The sequence below is a fragment of the Panthera tigris genome, chromosome C2, assembly GCF_018350195.1.
Source record: "Panthera tigris isolate Pti1 chromosome C2, P.tigris_Pti1_mat1.1, whole genome shotgun sequence".
NCBI lineage: Eukaryota > Metazoa > Chordata > Mammalia > Carnivora > Felidae > Panthera > Panthera tigris.
The window spans coordinates 107,339,118-107,362,936 of NC_056668.1; the positions used below are offsets into that span (position 1 = coordinate 107,339,118).

At 40.7% G+C, this 23,819-nt stretch overlaps 1 protein-coding gene and 1 long non-coding RNA gene across 6 annotated transcripts in view; one reads left to right on the forward strand and one right to left on the reverse strand.

Moving 5' to 3' along the window:
* The window catches only part of KCNAB1 (potassium voltage-gated channel subfamily A regulatory beta subunit 1), a 386,948-nt gene that overhangs the window by 21,538 nt on the left and 341,591 nt on the right, over positions 1 to 23,819 (reverse strand). For all 4 annotated transcript variants that reach the window (XM_007086274.2, XM_007086275.3, XM_042998491.1 and 1 more), the window contains exon 9: positions 301 to 386. In XM_007086274.2, the coding sequence (XP_007086336.1) occupies positions 301 to 386 (86 nt within the window). The remainder of the gene's footprint in view (positions 1 to 300; positions 387 to 23,819) is intronic.
* Positions 1 to 23,819, forward strand: part of LOC122241948 — a 38,808-nt gene that overhangs the window by 5,729 nt on the left and 9,260 nt on the right. The window contains exons 2-3 of one of the 2 annotated variants that reach the window (XR_006222045.1): positions 6,915 to 7,094; positions 15,042 to 15,118. This is a non-coding gene — a long non-coding RNA (uncharacterized LOC122241948). The remainder of the gene's footprint in view (positions 1 to 6,914; positions 7,095 to 15,041; positions 15,119 to 23,819) is intronic. The other variant, XR_006222046.1, reaches the window with a different exon arrangement.

Consider the following 23,819-nt stretch of genomic DNA (forward strand, 5'->3'; position numbering starts at 1 on the left):
AAAGGAAGTCAGACTATTTTGTTCATGTATGTCACTAGCTGGGGAATCCATTGTATCCTCTTGCCACTGAAGAACGTGACAGAATATGATTCTTGTTAGAGACCTGCACCTTCACTGTTGTATTCTGACCTGATGAGATCCGGCCCCATATCCACCTCTGTAACGACAGAATTGACCATAGCATTCTAGTGCCAGGGTGATTGTTAAGAACGTTTGCGAAAGGTCTTGCAATTTACACATTGTATCTGAAAAATAATAATAAGGTATTTAATGGCCGTTTAAAAACAGAAATGAAATTACCATGATCTCCATAGCACTCCACCGGGAGGTCCCCCAGTACATTGCCATTCCTTGGTTTATCACATGTGTCATGGCTCGAACAATTTCTGTAGAAGCCCAAACAGCATTTCATTAGTTTCTCTAATTCTCAGAGTTATGTGATCTTTTTTTTTTTTTCCGCCTGCCCAAATGTTAGAAGCTTAATGCAATTATTTGTTTTATTAATAGAATTACTTTGACACTGGTGACAACATAATAGTCTAACATGAAATATTGACGGTGTGGAGGCTGCTGGTACTTTTGGATAATTCGACTTTCCATTTTCGGTTTGCAGCAATACCACTAAATGATATTAAAAACATAATGACCGCTTTAAGTTCTTCCTTTACTTTTATTACTTCATGGTTGATGGCCTGATTAAAGAACATATGATTAAACCTTTCTCAAAACCTGGGTATCTTGTTCACCAAAATAAGAAGAGGAAGCATTTATCTTGACTATGTAGAATGTAAGGTCACTGAGGATAGAAGGCCTGTCTTCGTGTGTTGGACTTGCAGAGCTGGGCCTCACACAGGGTGTCTGTTTAATAGAGATGACTCAACAACAATGTGTTTAGCAGAAAGATAAACATATTAAATGCTGAACAAACAGCTGAGCCACAGTGGCTCCCAGCCCACAATGGCACACCCTGTCCTTGACCACTTTGAACTAAACTTTATTCTAAGACATCCATGTGATGCATTTCACCAGGGCCTGTTTGTGGCCCCACTGAGTTTGCTCATCAGCTTCTTTCAGCTTGACATCACATTTCCTAAACAGGAGAATGAATCCTTTCCCCAGAGAGCTAGAGTTGAGCTAATTCTCCTGGCACCAGCCAGATGTGATACAAAACCAGAGACCATGGAGAACCTCACGCTCAATGGCGTGGAAAGTCAAAGACATGGCTGGATTTCTTTTACAAAGCGGGTCAAAACACCTAGGATGCCAGGTTATTTGACAATTTTCAAGGGGTTGCAGGCCTCATACTTCTCTGTGTCCTACTAATACCCGTAGGGTACATGTCTTTCAGAAAAATCAAATCCTTGTCTCAAAGTTGAGTTGAAGTGGACATATTCTTATTTTATTTGTCACAAGCAAATTGGTATCTAAATTGGTAGGGGACAGGATATGGAGTGAAACAGCCAGGGTTAGAGACTTGGCTTTCTTGCTTGTTTGGCTTTTAAATTGCCCTTGGTTTATTTGTTTGGATGATGGGAATGCTTTTACTCACCATCGTCTTCCCAACAGAGGTGGAATTTGGCTGATAAGAAAAATATTTTTCTTTCTTGGAGAGAGACTCCTACGTATCAGGTAATAACTCAGTAATCACCCAGCAACTAAAACTCTAAGTTCCTTCTCTCTTATAAAGCAAATGAGATACAAAAAAAAGCTACTTGAAACATTTTCCTCTTATTATACAAATGGAAATGAGCGCTTTTGATGAACATTTCTAGAAGTAGAAAGCCATCATTTAAATCTCTCCCCAGAAGTTTTCACTCTGCTCAGACACTTCCACGGTTGCACCGGCCCCCTTCCTTTCACATCCTGTTTCATTCAGAGCTCAGGAGTTCATTCCATCAGCAGTATTCATTAAGTGTCTGTAGCGCCGGGTGCTGGGGATATTGTGGTGAATCAATCATGTTGGTAAATACGGATGAGGTTAACAGGGAATAAATTGAACCCAAGACACTCCCCTATCTCTATTCTATAATCAGTAAAATGAGCATAGGACAGTTTAATGGCTTGGCCACATCGTTGTCACTGAGGCTTTGACAAGAGCAGTTCAAGTCAAGTGGCGGTTGTGACTTCCTGTACCTTTATTCACTTATTCACCATACACGTATTGAAAACCTAATTATTTGCCAGAGACTGGGCCAGCTGCTGGGTTCATCTGTGAGCAAAACACATACAGAGCTCCTGGACTCAGGGAGTTTAGAGTTGAGAGGAGAAAGAATGGGGACATGCACAAGTAAGTAATTACAAAATGTGAAGTGTTATGAAGAAAACAAACAGGGGGCTGAGATAAGGAATGAGGTCAAGGAGGGTCTCCCCAAGGAGGAAGGTGTAGGCATCAAGAATAAAAAAGGAGCCAGCCATGTGAAGCACAAGGAAAGAACATTCTAGGTAGATGGAACAGCATGCACAGGAGAGAGCTTAGTGAGTTCTAGCAAAAAAGTAGTCTAGCCATTGTGGCAGGAGCTTACTTAGGAAGGAAGGAGGACGGGGTAGAAGATACAGTTGGCAGAGGGCAAACCATGTTGTTTGTATGTTATTCAAAGTTTAATGGGAAGTTAGCATTCTCTACGTAAGGAAATGAGAGGATGTAGTTTACATTTTTGAACACTATTTCTGCCTCTGCTATAGGGAATCTGTTGTCAGGGGGAGGGATTGCAGGAAGCAGGAAGATCTTCAGGAAGGAATGCAGTGTTCCAGGCAGGAGATGAGGGTGGTGGTAGTAAAGACAGCAAAACATGGATGGACTCAAAATATATTTTGGAGGTAGAATCCACCAGACTTGAGGATGGACTGAATGTAGCAAATGAGGGAAAGGAAGGAATCAAGGCAATCTCCCAGATACCTGGCCATTTACAGGGATGAGGAAGACTGAGGGGGCAACAGGTTTAGAGAGAAAAATTAAGGGTTCTCTTTTTTTTTCTTTTTTCTTTTTTTTTTTGTTTTTAAGAGAGAGAGAGAGTGGGGGAGAGGGGGCAAAGAGAGAGAGGGAATCCCAAGCAGGCTCCATGCTGAGTGCTGAGCCTGACACGGGACTCAATCCCACAACCCTGGGATCATGACCTGAGCCGAAATCAAGAGTCAGACACTCAACTGACCCAGCCAACCAGGCACCCCAAGAGTTCCTCTTTGGACGTGCAACATATGGAAATGCCTGTGAGATCCTAAAGGGGAAATATCAGCTAGAAATCAGTGGACGAACGACATGGTCAGCAACCTGGGCAGGAGAAGATATGTTTATCAGTGATCAGTCTGTTAGTTGTATTTAAATTCACAGAAGTGGATGAGCCTACATACCGGGAGTCTGTCAAGAAAACAGAAAAGGTTCTACAAGCCAGCCCAGGAGTCAAAGGGGACACTGCAGGGTTCCAGTTTATCAGCTGCCAGAGGAGTGGGAAGGAAGCCAGGGTATGGGATGTTTCAGAGTCAAGAGCAGACAGTGCTCTGAGAAGGACCTGTGCCCACAGAGTGGAACACTGTGAGCGTTCAGATCAGAGGTCACTAAAACAGTGCCTGCTGGGTTGGCCAAACATTAGGGAGGTCCTTGTAGGTTATGAGAAGAACTGTTGCAGTGTCAGTTGTGCGATGGGACCACAGCCAGGCTGGAGCAGATGGAAGAAAGGGGTGTGGGGAAGACAGGCTTTCGGCATAACCTGAGTGGACTCTTTCAAGTTTGGAAGTGAATGAAACACAGAAATGGCTCAATGGCTGAAGGGGTACTGAGGGTCAAAGGAGAGATTTATTGTGAAGATGGGAGATGTTAAAAGTAAGCCTGTGTCCCATTGGAGTGATGTAAAAGGGCGGGGGGTTGGGGGGGAGGGATTGTTGATGATCCCTGCTGGGGGCTGGGCCAGAAGGGAGAGAAAGACTTGTTACAGTGAGATAGAGGATGGGCAAAGTACCCGTGAGGTGCAGAGGACACTTCTTCCAGATGGTGGAACCCCAACAAGTTTGTAAAATTCACTGGGGGAAGACATGGGAGCTCCCGACGAATTCTATTCCCAATAAGCTATCAATCAAGTGAAAAAGAGGTGGGTGTGAGGACAAGGTAAGCGTGAATGGTTCAGAGTATGGACAAGCCGATGCAAGACTTTCTAATGCCCCAAATCTTTTAGTTGCTGGTAATTTCTTGCTCCTCCCAGATTTGTTGGGCTTCTGACTCTGGCGGAATGAGGAACTCTTGGTACTTCTTATCCTTGCAGGAGGCTGCAGCAATGAATGCAGGCAAAAATGGCGGGAGAACTGAGGGGCCGCAGTTGGAGATTCATGTTGCCACAGATTAAAAATTAAACTTAATGAATGTTAAATTTGTTTTCCTTCCTTCCTTCCTTCCTTCCTTCCTTCCTTCCTTCCTTCCTTCCTTCCTTTCTAACATCAGAGAAAAATCCCCCAAGTTGTTTAGCCATGTAGCAAGAACTTGCCATACTAATATGGCTGAAGGGGGCTTTTACACAATTCTACTGTTTAAGGACACAAGAGGGCAGCATTGTTGAAAGAAAAAAATCAACTGAGTCTAGGTGGTTTTACTCCTGTCTCCTGGAGATGCGGTTTAAAAGCACCCCTGTCACAGCATGCATTCCAGGTGGGAAAAGGATGTTAGGAAGGTTTTTATGTGCATTGTAATGCACCTGCCTCTGGGAAAGGATATGCAGACAAACATGATTAAATCTGGCAACCCAGGACAGAATGCAACTCCCTCTGCTTTTCCAGAAAGCGGTGGTTTTCATCAGGGACTGCACATTAAAACACACTACAACATGAAAACTATACTATTGGACCTCCACTGAAGTTCTTTTATATCAGAATCTTTAGATGTGAGGCCCCAGCATCAGCAGTTTAAAAACTCATCCCAGGTGATTCTAGAGTGCAGCCAGGGTTTAGAACCACTGTGCTAGTCTATACCAATCTTAGCTAAGTGTACTCCCTGCCCTGCGCCCCCCCCCCCTCCCAGCCCCCCCAGCAGCATCAACAGCATCTGGAAACTTGTTAGAAATGCAAATTCCAGGGTCTTACTCTAGACCTACTGAATTACAAACTCGGGGTGGGTGGGGCCCAGCAGTCTGTGTTTTAAGCAGCCCTGCAAGCAATTCTGGTGTGTTTTGAGAATCACTGCTTCATCCCATTCCTAAGTAAGCCATTACAGGGTGTATAAACTTCCTCCCACATTTCCTCTTCTGCTCTTTCATCTAAATGCTTCATGCTGTAATTTAACCTTTAATTATTTGCTGTAGTACACATGCAAACAGTCACTATGACATCCATGCGCACATGCACACACACACACACACACACACACTTTGGTATACATTGAAGTCACCCAAGGAATTTGATGAAAAGGCAGAGGTCCAGATCCTAGCCTACTTCCGTGTGCCTAGGCCTTTGTGTTATTTTCATTGGCTCTAAAACCTCAAAGTTTGAGAAACTCTAAGCTTATTGAAAAAACTCTAAGCTATTGAAAACGTTAAATGTTCCCCGTGTACTCCTTTCCAGGTTGAAACATTCATTATTCTTTGACCCAAGGGCCACAGACAGCTCTCTCTTACTCTCTGTATCCTTAGCACGCAGCTGGCCCTCTATAAATGCTGCAAGTCAGTTTTGTTCCTGGGGGTATTCCATTTCATCATTTGTAAAGTGAGGACGATATTGATCCCGTGGCATTCTTCAAAGTTTGACCTGAGATAATGTGTGCAGATCAATTTATGAAATCTAAAATTGTAACACAAATAAGAAACAAGCAAGCAGGATGTGGCCCCGGTTGTTTCCTCTCAAATAGGCTCAGATTTCAGTTACAAAATTTTAGTTACAAAAAAATTAAAATGTTGACATTCTTCTTGCAGTAATGTAGGTCATCTGTATTTTAAAATATGTATTTTATGGTAAAGGACTTCATAAAATTGTTTATTTTGAGTGCAAAACGTGTTGATAAACATGTTTTTTAATTGGTCCTTATACAACAAAATAGTTGTTTACATTAAACTGTTTTTCATGGGAAATGTACCCAATAGCTTTGAAAGTTGTAAGCAAATAGTTATACTGCATGAACAATAAACCATAAGAACTACAGATAAAAATATGCAGAAATTAGTGTTTTGATCAAATAAAATGGACTCAAGTTAATCTGGCCACAGTGACATGGAATAATAAAAACAAAAGAAACCTCAGAGATAATCCAGTGCAATTTCCTCTTACCCTAGATGAGGAAACAGGCTAGAAGCTCATTGTATTAAGGTATATTTAAAATATTTCAAAAATGCTTACAAAAATGCTAAGAGTGAAATACACAAAATAATAATTGTACTATATGGTGGAACTCTACGTAATTTTGTTCTCCATTTTCCAAGATTCCTGGAAATTTCTGGAAACGTGTTGTCATACTTTTACAATATAAAAAAGACAAAAAGGATATTCCCTAGCAAACAAAGGTACTGCTTTAAAACACCAATGTTGTAGATTAATTCACAAATATTTTCAACCGAATGAAATTGCCATTGTTAGAATTCAGAAATGGTTCACTATTGATAGTCTCATTCATATGGTTCAACCTGATCCTGTCTTTTTTCAGAGGAGAGGACCATGGTGGAGGCTTGGTTTCATCCAAGGAGTTATAGACACTAATAAAAAAAAAAAATAGGTCTAAACCTGGGCACACTTTTTACTCCAAACCAGCTGTTTGTTTATTTAACTACTGTTGTTTATTTGCGTATTTAATTTCAGAAACTTCCAGTGGAGGGTTTATAGTGGTGCCTTTTTGTGGCTTAGAGGTTTCTCCTTGCTTTATCAATCTTTTATCTTCCTGGCTGTGGAGAATCCTCCCTCAGCGCCCAACTGAGTGTCTGGAGACAGAGAACTATCCTTTCTTATAGGAATGGAAACAATGGAGTACATCACGTTCAGCCTTGAAGCTTTGCTGACTGAGGAAAGCCTGACTTTTTTTTGCCTCACAGAGCACACACCAGGATTCAGGAGACATGGTTTTGTCCCATCACTGTCACTACCTTGGGAATATCCCTTGACCTTGCTGGATCTCAGTTTCTTCAACACAGGTGAGCAGACTGATATTAACTGAGCACACAGGTAATGTTTCTTAAACCTGTTTTGGTGGATAATACGTTAACTTCCATTTCACTGGTGAAGAAGCTGAGGCTCAGAAAGAGTCACTTGGGCAAGTTCTTAGCAGAGAGTCTATGAGGACACTTCTAGCTTTGAAGTTCTAGAAGGCTTTGTGTATAGTGCACTGTGGGAGAAGGTGGGCTGGGGACCGAAAAATAATAGGGTGTTTGCTTAATTCCACTGTGTATCTGTGAACATGAAATACCTTGTGTGTGGTTATATCCAGCCCTTTGCACTTAATACATGATGACTATCGTTCTTGCGTGATGTGTATGAATGACTTGGGAAATGTAAGCTCTTTTTGCTTCCTTGAAGAAAGACTTCCAATTTGAGGGCTCTTTGAAAAAAGAGCCAAAAAAGGGATTGTGTCTGCATCTGACCTGTTGAAACTCAGAAAAAAAGTGGTCTTCACAAGATAGCTTATAAAGAATAGCATTCTGGGTCAGGACATAGGCCAAAATGATCAGAATAGACAAGATTCAAGAGACTAGAAAGCGATACATGGACTGAGCCAAGTCAGTAAAACCTTTCAAATTAAACCTTGTTCAAAACTCTGACCCCAGAATGGAGCTATATCTCTCTGAGGACAATGCATTGTTCTTACCCTGTAGCTACCCTGTCCCTAAAGGGCACATGGTCCACAACCAAATACTGTATTTCCTGGACACTTAGAACTGGGCCTCTGATATTGCCCAGATGTGATTTCTGGGTCTTATTCTGAAATGTGGAATAAGTTACCGACATGGGACACTTTTAGTCTCACTTTGACCTGAAGTCCAAAGGACCCGAACAAAAACCGTAATTGGTAAGTACCTGTAAGTTCCAAAGTGAGTCACTGGACCACCTATGTAGGACTGGTAAAAAGGCCTGGCCATCTTTAGCCTAACATCCACCTTGAAAGAATAAATGGATGGAGGCTGAGAGATAATTTAGTTGGATTTGAGTTCCATGGCATCTCCCCACCTCCTTCTGTGATGCCTCTCTCCCCTTCGACCTTTCACCTCCTCTCAAACGAAATAAAACTCCAGAACCAAAAATTCCCATTTGCAGAACTTGCAAATAAGAGCAGCTCCCTGAAGTAAGAGCCTGAAATTGCTGTGACTTTTCCAGAACAGACACTGCTGTTCTGGGGTCTCCTCATTCTTTTTCAGCTCCCCCTACAGAGCGGGGAAGCTATGCGATGCTGTATGCTTTTAATATTATTTCTTCCTCCACCAGACATGTGCCCTTTAACCCTAGCAAAGGAGCAACTGTTCATTTTACACTTAGATAAATATGGCCAAGCGACTTGCCTAAGGCAATGACAGAACTTTCTTTCGGTGCTGCTATATCCTCATTATTTCCCTGTAATTCTCTTATCACCACCTCCAATCTTTCCAGCTTTTCACCTAGCCACTACAGCCTGATGATACTCTCCAAGAAATAATTATGTAGAATGTGGTTCATAAAATCCTACCTCTTCCTTCAACATAATCTAAATATGGCCCTACTATTTCCTACTAAAATGAAGTTATTCCAAACTATCAGTTTGTAATACCTATATTTGGCTAATAGTAAATGATAGTAAAGAGATGATTTCTGTCCTGATGAAAAGGAGGTAGCTTCCACAATGAGTACAGTGCTGTGCTTATATATGTCAAATTCTACAGATTTGTGAACAGTGGAATGAATTCCAATTCACTTAAAAATAATTAAAAATGAGAGTAAATAAACCCATTGCCTTAAATTTGGTTTGGAGCAAGGCAACAAATAAACAGACTTTTAAACATTTAAGTTAACTGAAATTCCAGGGTTGTGCAAATTTCCTAAATACCTAACTTATATCTTCATCTGTAAAGCTAAAAGTTATACCATCAGTGGATTGTAGGAAACTAGCCTACAGCCTAAGTTCCCTTTGACAATGTTACTAGTCAATCTTTAAAAAAGGAATTTTTATAGTTTGAACATGGGTCTTTTTCTGACGTGGGATATCTCTCTGATACAAATGAAAACGTTAAAATTAGAGAAAAGATTTTCTTTCCTTCTGCCAAAACTTCTAAAGTTTTGCTTTTGCCAATTAAGCCCCACATATTTTATCAGAGAACATGGCTGTCTTAGTCTGTTCAGGTTGTTATAACAAAAATACCATAAATATATAACAAAAATACCACAGGTGGCTTAAACAACATTCACTTCTTATAGTCTGGGGCTAAGAAATATAGTATCAGGGCTCTGACAGATTCAGTGTCTGGTGAAATCTCACTTCCCGGTCCATAGACAGCCATCTTTTTGCCATGTCCTCACAGGCATGAGGGAGATTGCTGGGGTCTTATTTATAAGGGAATTGATCCCATTCATGAGGACTTTACCCTCATGACCTAATTACCTACCAAAGGTCCTACCTCCTAATACCATCACGTTGGGAATTACATTTCAACATATGAATTTTAGGGTAACACAAACCTTAGTTTACAGCAAACGCCAAGATAATTTTGGTCTAGAAAATTCTAAAGCAGGTGTTACCAGCTGCTCATTACTGCCATAGGTGACATGCCTGTGAACACCTGACTTTAAATAACCTGGTTTTTTTCCCCCAGTCAATGTAACAGAATGAGTGATCTATGAAATGTATGCAGAAATGAAAAAAAAAAAATTAACCTGCCATGTAGATTTATTTGGTAGAACCAACTTATTCTAATTTAAAACCAGCTAAGTGAAAACTTTCTTATATATCAGGAATAATTATGGTAGAAGATAATTCTGGCATATGACAATAAAACCTAATCAGCAACACATAGAAAGATAAGATAGATGTTATAGAGACCCCCTCATTTAGCCATAATATACAAAAGATCTAAAGATGATATCTTTGAGAATGATCGTCTTTGTATTTCGTGATCTGCTTTAGGTTGCAATTTTACTTACTGACAAATGAGGATGTATCTAGCTTCTTGATGTATGAGATTCTGGTTGTTTTTTTTTTTTTTAATATATAAGCAAATTATTAAAAGCTCAATGGAAAGTTTTTAAATTGTAAAAGATTTACCAGCTCTTGTCACTGGAAGTGTAGAGGTTATATATGCTTCAGATTGATTGTTCCAACAAATCACTGAGGACCAACTTTTTTCTCACTCTGCTATCCCCATACTGGTTTCCTCTGTAGCATTAATGTGGCTCTCAGCAGTGTCTATGGCCATGTGCTTCCCTGTCCATACTTAGCAGGGCCCTTTTGCCTCAGTGTTCCGACTCCTGAGATTCACTCTGATTAGTCTGTTTTGGTCACGTGAACCACTGACTCTGACCAAAGGTAAAAAAGGGACTCATTGGTTTACCATAACCCAGAACCCACATCGGAACCAAGGACCAGCAAGGGGAGACGAAGCGGCTTTCCTATGGGTCACTTGGTGGTTTGGGGGCAGGGTCACCACCTACATGAAAACCTGGGTATCTGAGAAAAGAGAGATGATTACTTAGCAGACAACCCACAATTTCCACTGTGCTCTGATCAGGACTGGTTGGGCATGACAAAAACAGAGGGACAGGAAGAAGGCTAACTCTATTGAGTACTTATAATTCGCTGGTCTCTATCCTGGACATGTTTATCAACATTATTGCATCTAAATTCTACTACAGCCCTCTGAGGTGGTATTACTACATTTCGATTTCACAGTTGAAGAAATGGAGGCTCAGAAAGATGAAAAACTTGATGAAACCAAGTTTCCACTTTTTCGCCAAAGCCAGCCTCACCCACTGATCCTCATACTCAAACAAAATGAAGCAAAATCTCTCTTTCCCTTTCTCCTCATCCATGTTTATATATTTCATGCCCATTCCTTTGGCTTTGCTATTTGAAGCACATAGAGGGTTAATAACTGGCCTAAATAGGCCTTTAGGTATGTACTATCAAAAAACTCACTAAGAAACAGTTTCCAAATGTTCATTGAGATACTAAAAAATAAATTTAACCCCCACCCATCCTACATGGTGCCTGATATTTGTATATTCATTATTAGTGGAATCTTTCTATAGCAGGGAGCCTCTGCCATTGCGTTGTAGATATCTGACTCAAGCCTTGAATTTCTGATCTTCTCGGTTGCGAGATGTCACTGTCATTGGCCACACAGATGTGGAATCCCGACCTGTAGCTGCTTATTCTATTATCCCGTCTGGAGCTTTGTGTGTGTACAGCTGTCTGAGTGTCAGCTCCTTGGGACACGCTTTTAACTTTATTCTGAAAGGAATTCTATCTTGTCGATGTAAGAATAAAGCAAGCAGGTTGGCAGAGGATCGATAAGAGTAAAAAAAATATTTATCCTAATGAGATTTTCTACTGGCAAATCCATTTTATGCTGTAACAGGAAGCAATCTTTACTGCTTCTTTAAAGATGTAGAGCTGGCCTTACTTCCTGGTTCCACCACGGGAGACATCTGAGAGAAGATGCTATCTTAATCTCAGGGATGCCAAAGCCTCCATTCCAACGGCAGATGCCACTTACTGGAGCCCCAAATCCCTGTTGGCTCTGCAGAGCTTATCTATATTTGGCAGGTATCTGGTAACTAACCAAAGACAACTAACTAAAAGGCAACTTTTAAACTTGATACGGTGGAGTGGGATGATTTTTCTCAGCTCTTCAACAGTGAACTACCTGGTAAAGAGGGAAAACTCACTCTGTTCATGTTTAAAGCGAGGCACCTGCTGCTCTGTGTGTTAAAACATAAGGCCGGCTCAGTGGTGGCTGGGCCACTTTCACTGCAAGAGCCATGTGGCAAGAGGCTAGTCTGTCCCCCTGGGTCTGCCCTGGGATGCTCATGTTCTTTTCCTTGTGTCTGTTTCACTGTTCCACATGTTGTCTGTCTGTATCTGAAGCCCTTAATCTCTTTCTTACAGGCTTTCTTTCCTGTTTTTCACCTTCTTCCCCATTCCCCACTCAAGGATGGATGTTTCCCCTGACTTTCCTTATTAGAATCTTCTGCCAAGAGAGAATTTACCAAGTTTTTTCAGGGTAAGACAATGCTTCTTAAATGCTTCTAACACATGAGCCACCAAAGTGGCCACAACGGCAAATGTTATTAGACAGATTTGGCTTTACCATAAAAATTTATGCAAATGGCTATTCTACACCATGCTATAAAGTATTTGCTTTAAAACAATACGAATATTTTTCTTTACACGTCTTTGAGTAAAACTGACATGGAAGGAAAATGTCTTATGTTTAGTCTGTGGCTTTTCCAGCTCCCGTCACCCTCCCATATCCACCTTTTCCACACATAGCCAACTTCCTTGTGCTTCAGGGGAAAGGCTTGCCTAGTTGTAAGGCAAAGAGCAGCAAGAATGGGGTCAGTGACTGAAAAGTCATAATGAATTGTCCCTCTTGGGGGCTGGTCTTTAATTAGACACAAAACCCTAGTTTGACCTAGTCCTTTTTGCTCTGAACTTTTGTATATGTCCATGCCACATTTTGTGAGGCTCCCTCACATAAATATAAGGGTCTTCTGTCTTCTGGAGTATTAAGAATAACAATGAACAGTAATTTAGCACTTATAATGCACCTAAACTGGGGCGTCTGGGTGGCTCAGTCAGTTGAGCATCCAACTTCAGCCCAGGTAATTAATTATCTTATGGTTCATGAGTTCAAGCCCCGCATCAGGTTTTGTGTTGACAGTGAGGAACCTGCTTCCGATTCTCTGTCTCCCTCTCTCTGCCCCTCCCCTGCTCATTCTCTCTCTCTCTCTCTCACTCTCTAAAATGAATAAATATTAAAATTTTTTTTTAAAAATGCACCTGGACTTTTTCGAAACACTTTACATATATTAATGCAACCATCACAACAAAGATCTTACAAAAAAGGACTGTGATTGTTACTCTTATTTCTTATTTTGCACATGAGAAAACTGAGGCACAAAGAAGGTGAATAAATGGCTCAAGGATACTCAACTAGTAGGTGGAAGCAAACAGTCTGGCTCTAGTCTGCTTTTAAGCAGGACATTTCAGTATTTTAGAAATTTCAGACACTGACAGATTTGTATGGGCAGAGTAGACCAGAAGCCCTGATAGAGCATGACAGGTTACACTAAAGGGATGAAATGCTAACTACATAACTCCTTCGGGAGCTGACAGGAACCGTTTTGTTTCCTGAGATCGCTCATTTCATACGGGTGCCTGCCCAGTGTGTATGTGCAACCACATGGGCTTCTCTGTGACACAGCGACATGGACCATTTCTCTTCCCTACTTGGCCTTCATTGCCTTTTACACATGAACCTCTTTCAACGTGGGAAGTTGACAGGATACACAGAACCATGGAGAAGGAGATCATTAGTTCCCGAATTGTTCTTCTCTCTTGAACTACCATCGACAACATAAGGCAGCAAAAAGGAAGTGCAAAATGGAGGAAGAAGCATCATGCTGTACACGTGAAAAAGGAGGAGTGCCTAATTCCAGCTAAGGGGATCAGGATGTCTTCCTAGGGGACATTTCAGGCCAAGGAAACAATGAGCAGTGCTTCTTGATTTCAAAAATGTTTTTGCTTCCCAACATGTTTTTTTTTTTTTTAAAAAGTATATTGGGTAAAATAAGTACCTGTACTGCAAAGCTGTTATGTTATAAAAAATATATATATATATATATGTAATAGAACTCAGATCCTGGCTGCAAAATACTATACTCCATTAAAAGGGCCAGGGCTCCTTGGAGAAATGGCTGGTTACAGGGCTGGGGAAAGCACAGGTGAGCTTGGAACATTTTGTGCTGGGAAAGCAAAAGTCCTCGAAAAACAAACAAACATGGAGGCACGTCAGGTGATCATGGAAGACATGGCCAAGATACTTCGGATGTACATGTTGGGGACAGCTGGAGTAACAAAATAGATGATGATAGTAATGAATTAGAAATCATAGAATAACATCAGAATCTGTGAGTTCATATTGATATAAATAATTGAAACAATTGAATAACTATTCAATAATTGAATAAATAAATACAAGGGGAGAAGGGAAAGCACTTCGTTACAGTAGAATGCCAACCGAAAAAATGTAAGTATGATAGAAATAGAAAATCACCATTTGGCAAACACCACAGTACTTTTTTTCAGGCAGGAATCATTGAGGAATGCTAAAATTAAGTAGGCAAAAGTGTGATGAGAAACAGGATATTTGCACAGTTCCTAAGTATTTTCCCCAAACATACTCATTAGGTATATAACCATATACATACTTTATATTAGGCAATACAGGACATACTATAGGAAAAAAAGTAACTTTACAGAGGAGAAATCTGGTAGACATCATCTTAACCACACGATCAAAATTAACATCTTCAGTAACAGGGAAAATGAACATTATGTGCACCCTACCACCAATATGAAGCACCAGAAAGGACACAACATCACTTGTGTGGTACAACGACCCAAAATGTCTTCATCACTAGCAAACATCTGAAAAACGTCAACTGAGGGACATTCTACAAAAGAACTGGTTAATACTTTCTAAACTGTCAAGATTGAGAAAGACCAAGGAATGGATCCAGCTTAAAGGAGACCAAAGACCCACGAAGATGAGCTGCAATGTGTGATCTTAAAGTAGAAATGGACCAGAAAGGAATATTAGTGAGACAATCAGAGAGCTACAAATAAGGTCTGTAGATTATGTATTATTATTGTGTCAATGCTAATTTCTAGATATTAATAATTGTACTCTGGTTATGTAAGATGTTAACACTTGAAGGCATCTGGGTGAGGGGTACGTAGGAATCTTTTGTACCGTTTTTACTGCTTTTTAATGTTTGAAATTCTATCAGTGGATGGTTTAAAATAGCAAAATAAAATATATTCAATAAATAGAAACTTTAAAAATAGTAAGATGTAAAATAAATGGAAATTATGTGTTCTTCTCATCCTGCAACAGATTATATAGCACAGCCTGCTTTAGAGGTTTCTGAGGAAAGAAGTCTGGCTCAGCACAGCTTGTTTGGGAGATGGCGGGTAGGTCTCTGGTGCTGGCATGTTTCTGGAGGGAGGCAGTGAGAGATGGGTTGGCTTCTGATCGTGGAATCAGGAGTAGGAGAACTTGATTGTGTATTTATAAACCCCAAGGACTGTGCCTGGACCTTGACAGCCACGAGATCATAGTTAATACTGACAACTCAATACCCCTGGCATTTTTATCTCATCTGTGTGTGTACGTGTGTGGTTATTGATTGACTCCTCGGCTGTGTCAAAGTAATACGTGCACATCACGTACAGAGTCCGTGCTAAAAGGCTTGTAACCAAAAGCCGCAGACCTTTGACTCTGCTTGTACCCCAGAGGTAACCACTTACAACATACGTTCTTTATTCTAGTATTAATCTCTACATTTCTCAATAATATTTACGCATTACTCCCTTGGTCCTGCTTTTTTAGACATTATCAGTTGACCTCTAGTGGAGGTCAGAGTTGTAGCTCCCGTTCATACACTGTTCTATCCTATCTTCTCAATATATTCACATCTCAGTTTAGGGTCAAGTTCATATTCTATGTTTTCATTTTTTTAAGAGACATTTTTTTAAATGTTTATTTATTTTGAGAGAGAGAGAGAGAGAGAGAGAGAGAGAGCGCGCACAAGCAGGAGAGGGGCAGAAAGAGAGAGACAGAGAGAGAGAGAGAGAGAGAGAGAGAGAGAGAGAGAGAATCCCAAGCAGGCTCCATGCTGTTAGCACACAGCCTGATATGGGACTTGATCCCACAAACTGTGAGCCTGAGCCAAATCATGACCTGAGCCGAAATCAAGAGTTGGACGCTTAACCGACTGAGCCACCCCGATGCCCCAATTCTGTTTTCTTTTTAATGACTACCTACTTAACATCCACTAGTGAGCAAAGTGGTTTACAATGATTATATTTTCTTCCCTCTATAACTTTTCATTTCTCCTTTAGTTGACATTTTCTTCATTAACAGTTTTATTTGGAGCCTTACTAAATCTCCCCATACTTTGTGCAAATGTCTCTCCATACAGTTTTGCACATGGTCAAGCCTGTGAGAAACTGAGTTCCTTTTTTCTTTTTCCTGGCAACGTCCCACCGAGAGCCTGCCATCCTCCTGCTCCAGCCTACGCTGCTTGCTCTCTGTGCCGCTGCACAGCTGTCGTGCTGTCACCTCTCTTCCTGTCACCCTGGAAATTCCCTTCTTCCTTTAAATGAGTTGGATCCGATGGCTTCCTCTTTGTGGTGTTATTCTCTCATTTTGGTGGAGCAGTTTCCAAGTAGCTTTTGAGGAGTTGTGTTTGGGAGAGGAGAAAGTCAAAATGTTATGATTTCCTCAGCCTTGGCTGGTGGTTTGCCCACCATCGCTTTGACTAGGATTTTGAAGTCTTGCCGCATGGTGTTCTGGGTCTCAGTTGTGCTGCCGAGAACCCTATACAATCTTTATTCTCAGTCCTTCATAGTCTCTGGAATATTCTCGGATGTTTTCCCTCATCTTTTCAGTTGTGAAATTTCATTATGATGTTCCTTTATGTGAATCTTTATTCATTCATTGTCCTGGGTACTTGACAGGCACTGACAATCTGGAGACTAATGCTCTTCAAATCTGGAGATTTTCTTGTATTATTATTATTATTATTATTATTATTATTATTGATAACTGCCTCTCCTCCATTTTATCTGTTCTCTCTAGAAATCGTTTAGTTAAATAGCTGTTGGACTTCCTGGACAAAAATCTTAATTTTGTTATTTTTTCACTCCTAGCGTCCATATCTTTCCTTCCCCCTGCATTCTGAAATATTTCCTCAACTTTAATGTCCAACATGTTTATTGACTTTTACAATTTTTCAGATTTTTTGCCATTATATTTTCTAATCTGTATAAATATTTTTCCCAATTCTGTGTTGTTGATCTTTCATTCTGTTCTTGTTCCGTCAATGCAGTATCTTTTCTTATCTTACCAAGCATATTAACTGTATTTTCTTTGGAATTTTCGGTTAATTATTCTGTTTTCTTCTATTTGGGCTTTTTTTAAAAAAAAAAAAAAAATTCATGCTGTGGGCTCTCTTTGAATGTTGGGTAATCCTCGGGTTTCTGTTCATGTTTACGAGTAAAGCACTAAAACTGTGTTTGGTTGGCACTTATCAACTGGTGCAAGTCACTGTGAAAACAATGAGGGGATTTGCCACTTTTCCCCACGGGGGTTATTTTCCCCAACGGTGTCTGTATCTGTTAGATATTTTTTCTTGAAAAAAAAAAAAATACTCTCTAGAGAAGTATTCTCTCAACTTCTGCCTGGGGCAAGTGTAACCTGGCTAGAGTGACCTGGCAGTAAGTGAGAGGAGACGTCTGAGGTCTAACTTCATAATCTTTTTTTAATTTTTTTTTTCCCCGGCCTAGCCCCAACTTCCCATCTGGTATCTGCTAGACTATAGCCCCCTCAGCTATTTGCTCTAATTTATGTACCCCTTGCTTCCTTCATTGGAGGCGAAAGGCAGGACCTTGCCTGCAGACCTGGGTAATGGACATTCCTAATATCATTTAAAATCATAAATACAGCCTCCATAGATCTCAATCGAAAGTCCAAACTCAAATACTTTTCCTTTTCCTAGCTGGGACCTGCTTAGAGGAGCAGGCTACAGGAAGGGGCAGTGAGATGGGACGTGGCTGGTCTATTTCTCTACTTCCTTCTTCGCCTCTGTGCCCTTCTCCTACCACATAGGGGTGTTCACCTCCAGCCCCCAAGATTCTAGGAGGCTGTCCTAGAGGATCGACCTCCAAAGAAGCCCACACAGGAAACATTCAGAGATGCCCTCTCTGTCACCCCCAGAGGAGGCATACCCTTTTACTGTACCACTAAAGGAGAGAACCAGCCCACTTTTCCATGTCTAGGTTTGCCAGGACACGAGTCAGCTCCCAAGCTGCTATACTCCTTAACTGTGGGGCTCACATTTTAAACAATCTGAGTAGCCTTGCAATTCTCCACCCTCAGCCAGGGTTGAAGTGAAGGGGCAGTCCTTTCCTCCTAAGGTGGGATGGTTCTCACAGCATAGTTTTCTCCAGGTATGCCCTTCTCACGAGATCCTCTCTCCTCCTCTCACTCAACCTTTATATTCTTGAAGCAAGTGAGTGGGCTCCAGAGTTATGGCACTGAGATTTGGGGAGGAGAATGGAAGTCTCATCTTTACTGAAGAAGGTCCACTTATAAATGGAGAAAGGTTGCAACCCTATTCCAACCACTGGTGTGGTCAGGAATCTTCAGTAGATGCTAAAACCAGGTTGTGGAGGACGAGGCTATTCATGTTGTCTCAGAATCACATACTCAGGTTATTTATTAACTACCAAGACAAAGAAGTACCATCATGCTGGGAAAACCTGGCAGATGTCATCTCAACTAAGTGATTGACCTAACCATGGCCCATAGTGGGACAAAGGGACACTCCTGGGTTCTCTGAAGGACACACTGAGAAGGACCTAGCATCATCTGTGTAGTTTTTTTGCCAAAAATTTTTACTCTTGATCTAATCATGAAAAAATGATCAGACAATCCAGACTGAGAGACATTCTCCAAAACAATTGACTTGGAATTTTTTTTAACGTCAATATCATTAGAGAGAAAAAAAAAATGGTGGAGGAACCATTTTAGACTAAAAGAGATTAAAAAGCCATGAAACTAAATACAAGCTGGTCTTCTTAATTAAATCATGGATCCAGTTAGAGTAAGAGAAGATGGCAGTGGAGTAGGAGAATCCTAGGCTCGCCTCATCCTATGAATACAATTAGGTAACTATCACATCATCCTAAATATCCCAGAAATTTATCTGAAGACTGGAAGAACAAATCCCGCAGCTAAAGGTAGAGAAGAGGCCACATTGAAGAAGGTAGTAGGAAGTGTGGAGATGCAGCTTAGAAGAGAAACAGATTGTGGACACTGTGGTGAGGAGGGAGCCATGGTCACAGAGAAGGGTGAAAGACTAACACATGGGAATGCTCAGAGAAAATGAATCCCTATAGCAATTGCCTGGAGAGTGAGAGGGCCCAGAATTTGTGAGTTCTTGCAACCAGTAGGGCTTGAAGCCTGGAGTTTTAAAGCTCAGTGTGCTTGGCTCTTGGAGAGCTTGGAGGACATTGGGGCTGCTCTTAGAGAAAAGGCAGGGCAAACAGCCCAAAGACATATAGCATGAAACAGTGATCTGAAGAGCGACTGGGGCACAAAGAGGGAAGGCTATTTGCTCATCTTGGAGGGTGTCCTAGAGAGCAGCATTCATGGAGAGACCTCTCTAGGAACAAAGGAACTGGCAGATGCCATTTCCTTCCCTGCCCCTCAGCATAAGCACAGAGCCACCTGCAGAAACCAACGTAGCACTGATACCCACTATCTAACTTGTTTATACCAAGCCCCATACCCCTGTGTTCTGGAGGAACTGCCCTTCCAAGTCACTCTTACCTCAGTTCCACCAATAGGCACTCTACCCCAGAAGACCATCCCAAATCCCTGCCAACACTATGTCTCTCAAACCAGGAGTTTTGGAAGGCTCCAGTTCCAGTAACTGTGGCGACAGGTCTCATTTCACAAGCAGACCAGAGCACATGTAGTTAAAACATGCCACATTCAGGCCAGGGACCAAACACTGCCAAACAGGCAAAGAGCCTCTGCAGACAACCAGCCTTAAGGATAAAGCAACCAAGACATAACAGCAGAGCACATGTGGCATGCTTTGAAGACACTTTGGAAGCACCAGGCCCTGGGGAACAAGGGATACTACACCGTAGGATACTAAAGGACCTCATCTTTATAAAGCCATTACCCTGAAGAACAGGAGACATAGCTGACTTTCCTAACACAGAGAAGCAGGCATAGAGGATTAGACAAAATGAGAAGACAGAGGAATTTGTCCCATAAGAAAGAACAGGGCAAGGCCATGGCTGGCGATCTAAGTGAAATAAATATAAATAACATGACTGTTGAAGAGTTAAAGCACTGATCATGAAGATACTCACTAGACCGGAGAAAAGAGGGGAAGACATCAGATAATTAACACAGAGATAAGGAATAACATAGCAGAGATAAAGGACTGAGGTGAAATGAAAAATACGCTTGATGGAATGAACAGCAGGATGGAAGAAGCAGAGAAATGAATTAATGACCTAGAAGACAGTAGTGGAAAGTAATCAAGCTGAACAAAAGAGAGAAAAAGAATTATGTAAAATAATAATAGACTTAGGGAAGTCATTGTCTCCGTCAAATATAATAATGTTTGTATTCTAGGAGTCCCAGAAGAAGAGAAAGGAAAGGAGGCAGAGAATTTATTTGAAGAAATAATAGCTGAAAGTTTCCCTAATCTAGGGAAGGAAACAGATAACCAGATCCAAGAGGCACAGCACCCCCAACAAAATCAACAAAAGCAGATCCACACCAAAGTATATTATAATTAAAATGGCAAAATATAGTGATAAAGGAAAAAATATAAGCAACAGAACAAAAGAAGACAGTTATAAAGAAAGGAAACACTGTAAGGCTATCAATGTATTTTTCAGTAGAAAGTTTCCAAGCCAGAAAGGAGTGGCATGATATAGTCAAAGTGCTGAATGGGAAAAACTTGCAGCCAAGAATACTCTACCCAGCAAGGCTATCATTCAGAATAGGAGAAATAAAGAGTGTTCTAGACAAACAAAAACTAAAAGAGTTCACAACCACTACACCAGCCCTGCAGGAAATATTAAAGGGGACTCCTGGGGTTGAAAGAAAAGACCAAAAATGACAGTAGGAATGTAGAAAAAACAAAAGCAGTAAAAGTGAATATTTTGGTAAAGGTTCAGTCAAGGAGCTCACAAAATAAAAGGATGTAAAAGATGACACCACAGGGGCACCTGGGTGGCTTAGTGGGTTGAGTGTCTGACTTTGGCTCAGGTTGTGATCTCATGATTCATGAGTTTGAGCCCTGCATTGGGCTCGCTGCTGTCAATGTGGACCCTGCTTCAGATCCTGTGTCTCCCACTCCCTCTGCCCCTCCCCTGCTAGTGCTCTGTCTCTCAAAAAAAATAAATATTTAAAAAAAAAAAGATAACACCATATCCCTAAAATGTAGGGAGGAGAGAAGTAAAGAATGGGTTCAAATATAAATGACCATCAACTCGATACAGATTGCTATCTGCAGAAGATGTTACATACAAACCTAATGATAACCACAAATCAAAACCACTAATAAACATGCAAAGAATAGAGGGAAAGAAGCCCAAATATATCACTAAAGAAAACCAGCAAACCATGAAAGAGAGAAAGACAAGAAAGGATCAGAGAAAATCTTCAGAACAACCACAACACAATTAATAAAATGGGAATAAACACCTATCAATAATTACTTTGAATGTAAATGAACTAAATGCTCCAATCAAAAGATAGACGGTGACGAAATGGTTTTAAAAAAAACCCATCTATATTCTGCCTAAAAGAGACTCATTTTATTTGTTTTTATTTATTATTTTTTTAATGTTTATTTGTTTTTGAGAAAGAGAGAGTGCGTGTGTATGTGGGGGGGAGGGGGTGGGTGCAGAGAGAGAGGAAGACACCGAATCCAAAGCAGGCTCCAGGCTCTGAGCTGTCAGCACAGAGCCCGATGTAGGGCTTGAACTCACGAACTTGAACTCATGATCTCTCTCACGTGAGATCATGACCTGAGCCGAAGTCGGACTCTGCTTAACCAACTGAGCCACCCAGGCGCCCCTAAAAGAGACTCATTTGAGACCCAAAGGCACCTGCACTTTGAAAGTGAGAAGGTGGAGAAACATTTATTATGCAAATGGATGTCAAAAGAAAGGTGGAGTAGCACTACTTATACCGAACAAAATACTTTATTTTTATTAAAGTCTATTTATTTATTATTTTATTTTTTTGAGAGAGAGAGAGAGCTCACCAGCAGGGGAGAGAGGGAGACAGAGGATCCAAAGCAGGCTCTGTGCTGACAGCAGTGAGCCCAATGTGGAGCTCAAATTCATGAACTGTGAGATCATCACCTGAGCCAAAGTAGGACGCTTCATCAACTGAGCCACCCAGGTGCCCCCTAAAGTTTATTTATTTTGACAAATAGAATGAGCAGGGTGGGGGCAGAGAAAGAGAGGGGACAGAGGATTGGAAGTGGGCTCTGTGCTAACAGTAGAGAGCCTGATGCAGGGCTCGAACTCACAAACTGTGAGATCATGACCTGAGCTGAAGTCTCTTAATCAACTGACACTTAACCAACTGAGCCACCTAGGTGCTGCTGGGCAAAATAGACTTTAAAACAATGATGGTAACAAGGGGGTGAAGAAAGGCACTATATCATAATAAAGGGGACAATTCAATAAAAAGATATAACAATTGTAAATATTTATGCACCCAACATCGGAGCACCCAAATACATAAAGCAGCTAATAACAAACATAAAGGAAGTAACTGATATTAATACAATAATAGTAGGGGACTTTAACACCCCACTTACATCAATAGACAGATCATCTAAACAGAAAACAAAGAAACAATACTTTTAATGACATATTGGACCAGATGGATTTAACAGATATAGTCAGAACATTCCATCCTAAAACAGCAGAATACACATTCTTTTCAAGTGCACATGGAACATTCTCCAGAACAGATCACATATTAGACCACAAAACAAGACTTAAATTCCAAAAGATTGAAGTCATACCATGCCATCTTTACTGACCACAATGCTATGAAACCGTAAGTCAATCACAAGAAAAAATCTGCAAAGACCACAAATACATGGAGGTTAAATAATACGCTGCTAAACAATGAATGGGTCAACCAGGATATCAAAGAATAAATTAAAAAGTACATGGAAACAGGAGCACCTGGGTGGCTCAGTCAGTCAGGCGTCTGAGTTTGACTTAGTTCATGATCTCATGGTTTGTGAGTTTAAGCCCCACCTTGGGCTCTGTGCTGACAGCTCAGAGCCTGGAGCCTGCTCTGGATTCTGTGTCTCCCTCTCTCTCTGGCCCTCCCATGCTTGCGTTCTGTCTCTGTCTCTCTCTCAAAAATAAATAAATATTAAATTTCTTATTATAAAGTACATGGAAACAAATGAAAATGAAAACACAATGGTTCAAAACCTTTGCAACACAGCAAAAGTAGTTCTAAGAGGGAAGTTTATCGCCTCAAGAAGCAAGACAAATCTCACATTTACAACCTAATCTAATGTGTAAAGGAGCTAGAAAAAGAACAACAAGTAGAGCCTAAAGCCAGCAGAAGGAAGAAAATAATAAAGATGAAAGCAGAAATAAATGATAAAGGAACTAAAAACAATAGAACAGATCAATGAAACCAGGAGCCAGTTCTTGGAAAAGATCAGTAAAAATGATAACCTCTAGCCAGACTTCTCAAGAAAACAAGAGAAAGGACTCAAATAAATAAAATCACAAATGAGAGAGGAGAAATAACAACCAACACCACAGATATACAAATTATAAGACAATAATTATAAGACAATATTATGAAAAACTACATGCCAAATAAATTGGAAAACCTAGAAGAAATGAATAAATTCCTAAGAACATCCAACCCCCCAAAATTGAAACTGGAAGAAAGAAAATTTGAACACATTAATTACCACCGAAAAATTGAATCGGTAATCAAAAAACTCCCAACGAACAAAAGCCAGATGCCTTCACAGGTGAATTCTATCAAATATTTAAAGAAGAGTTAATACTTATTCTTCCCAAACTA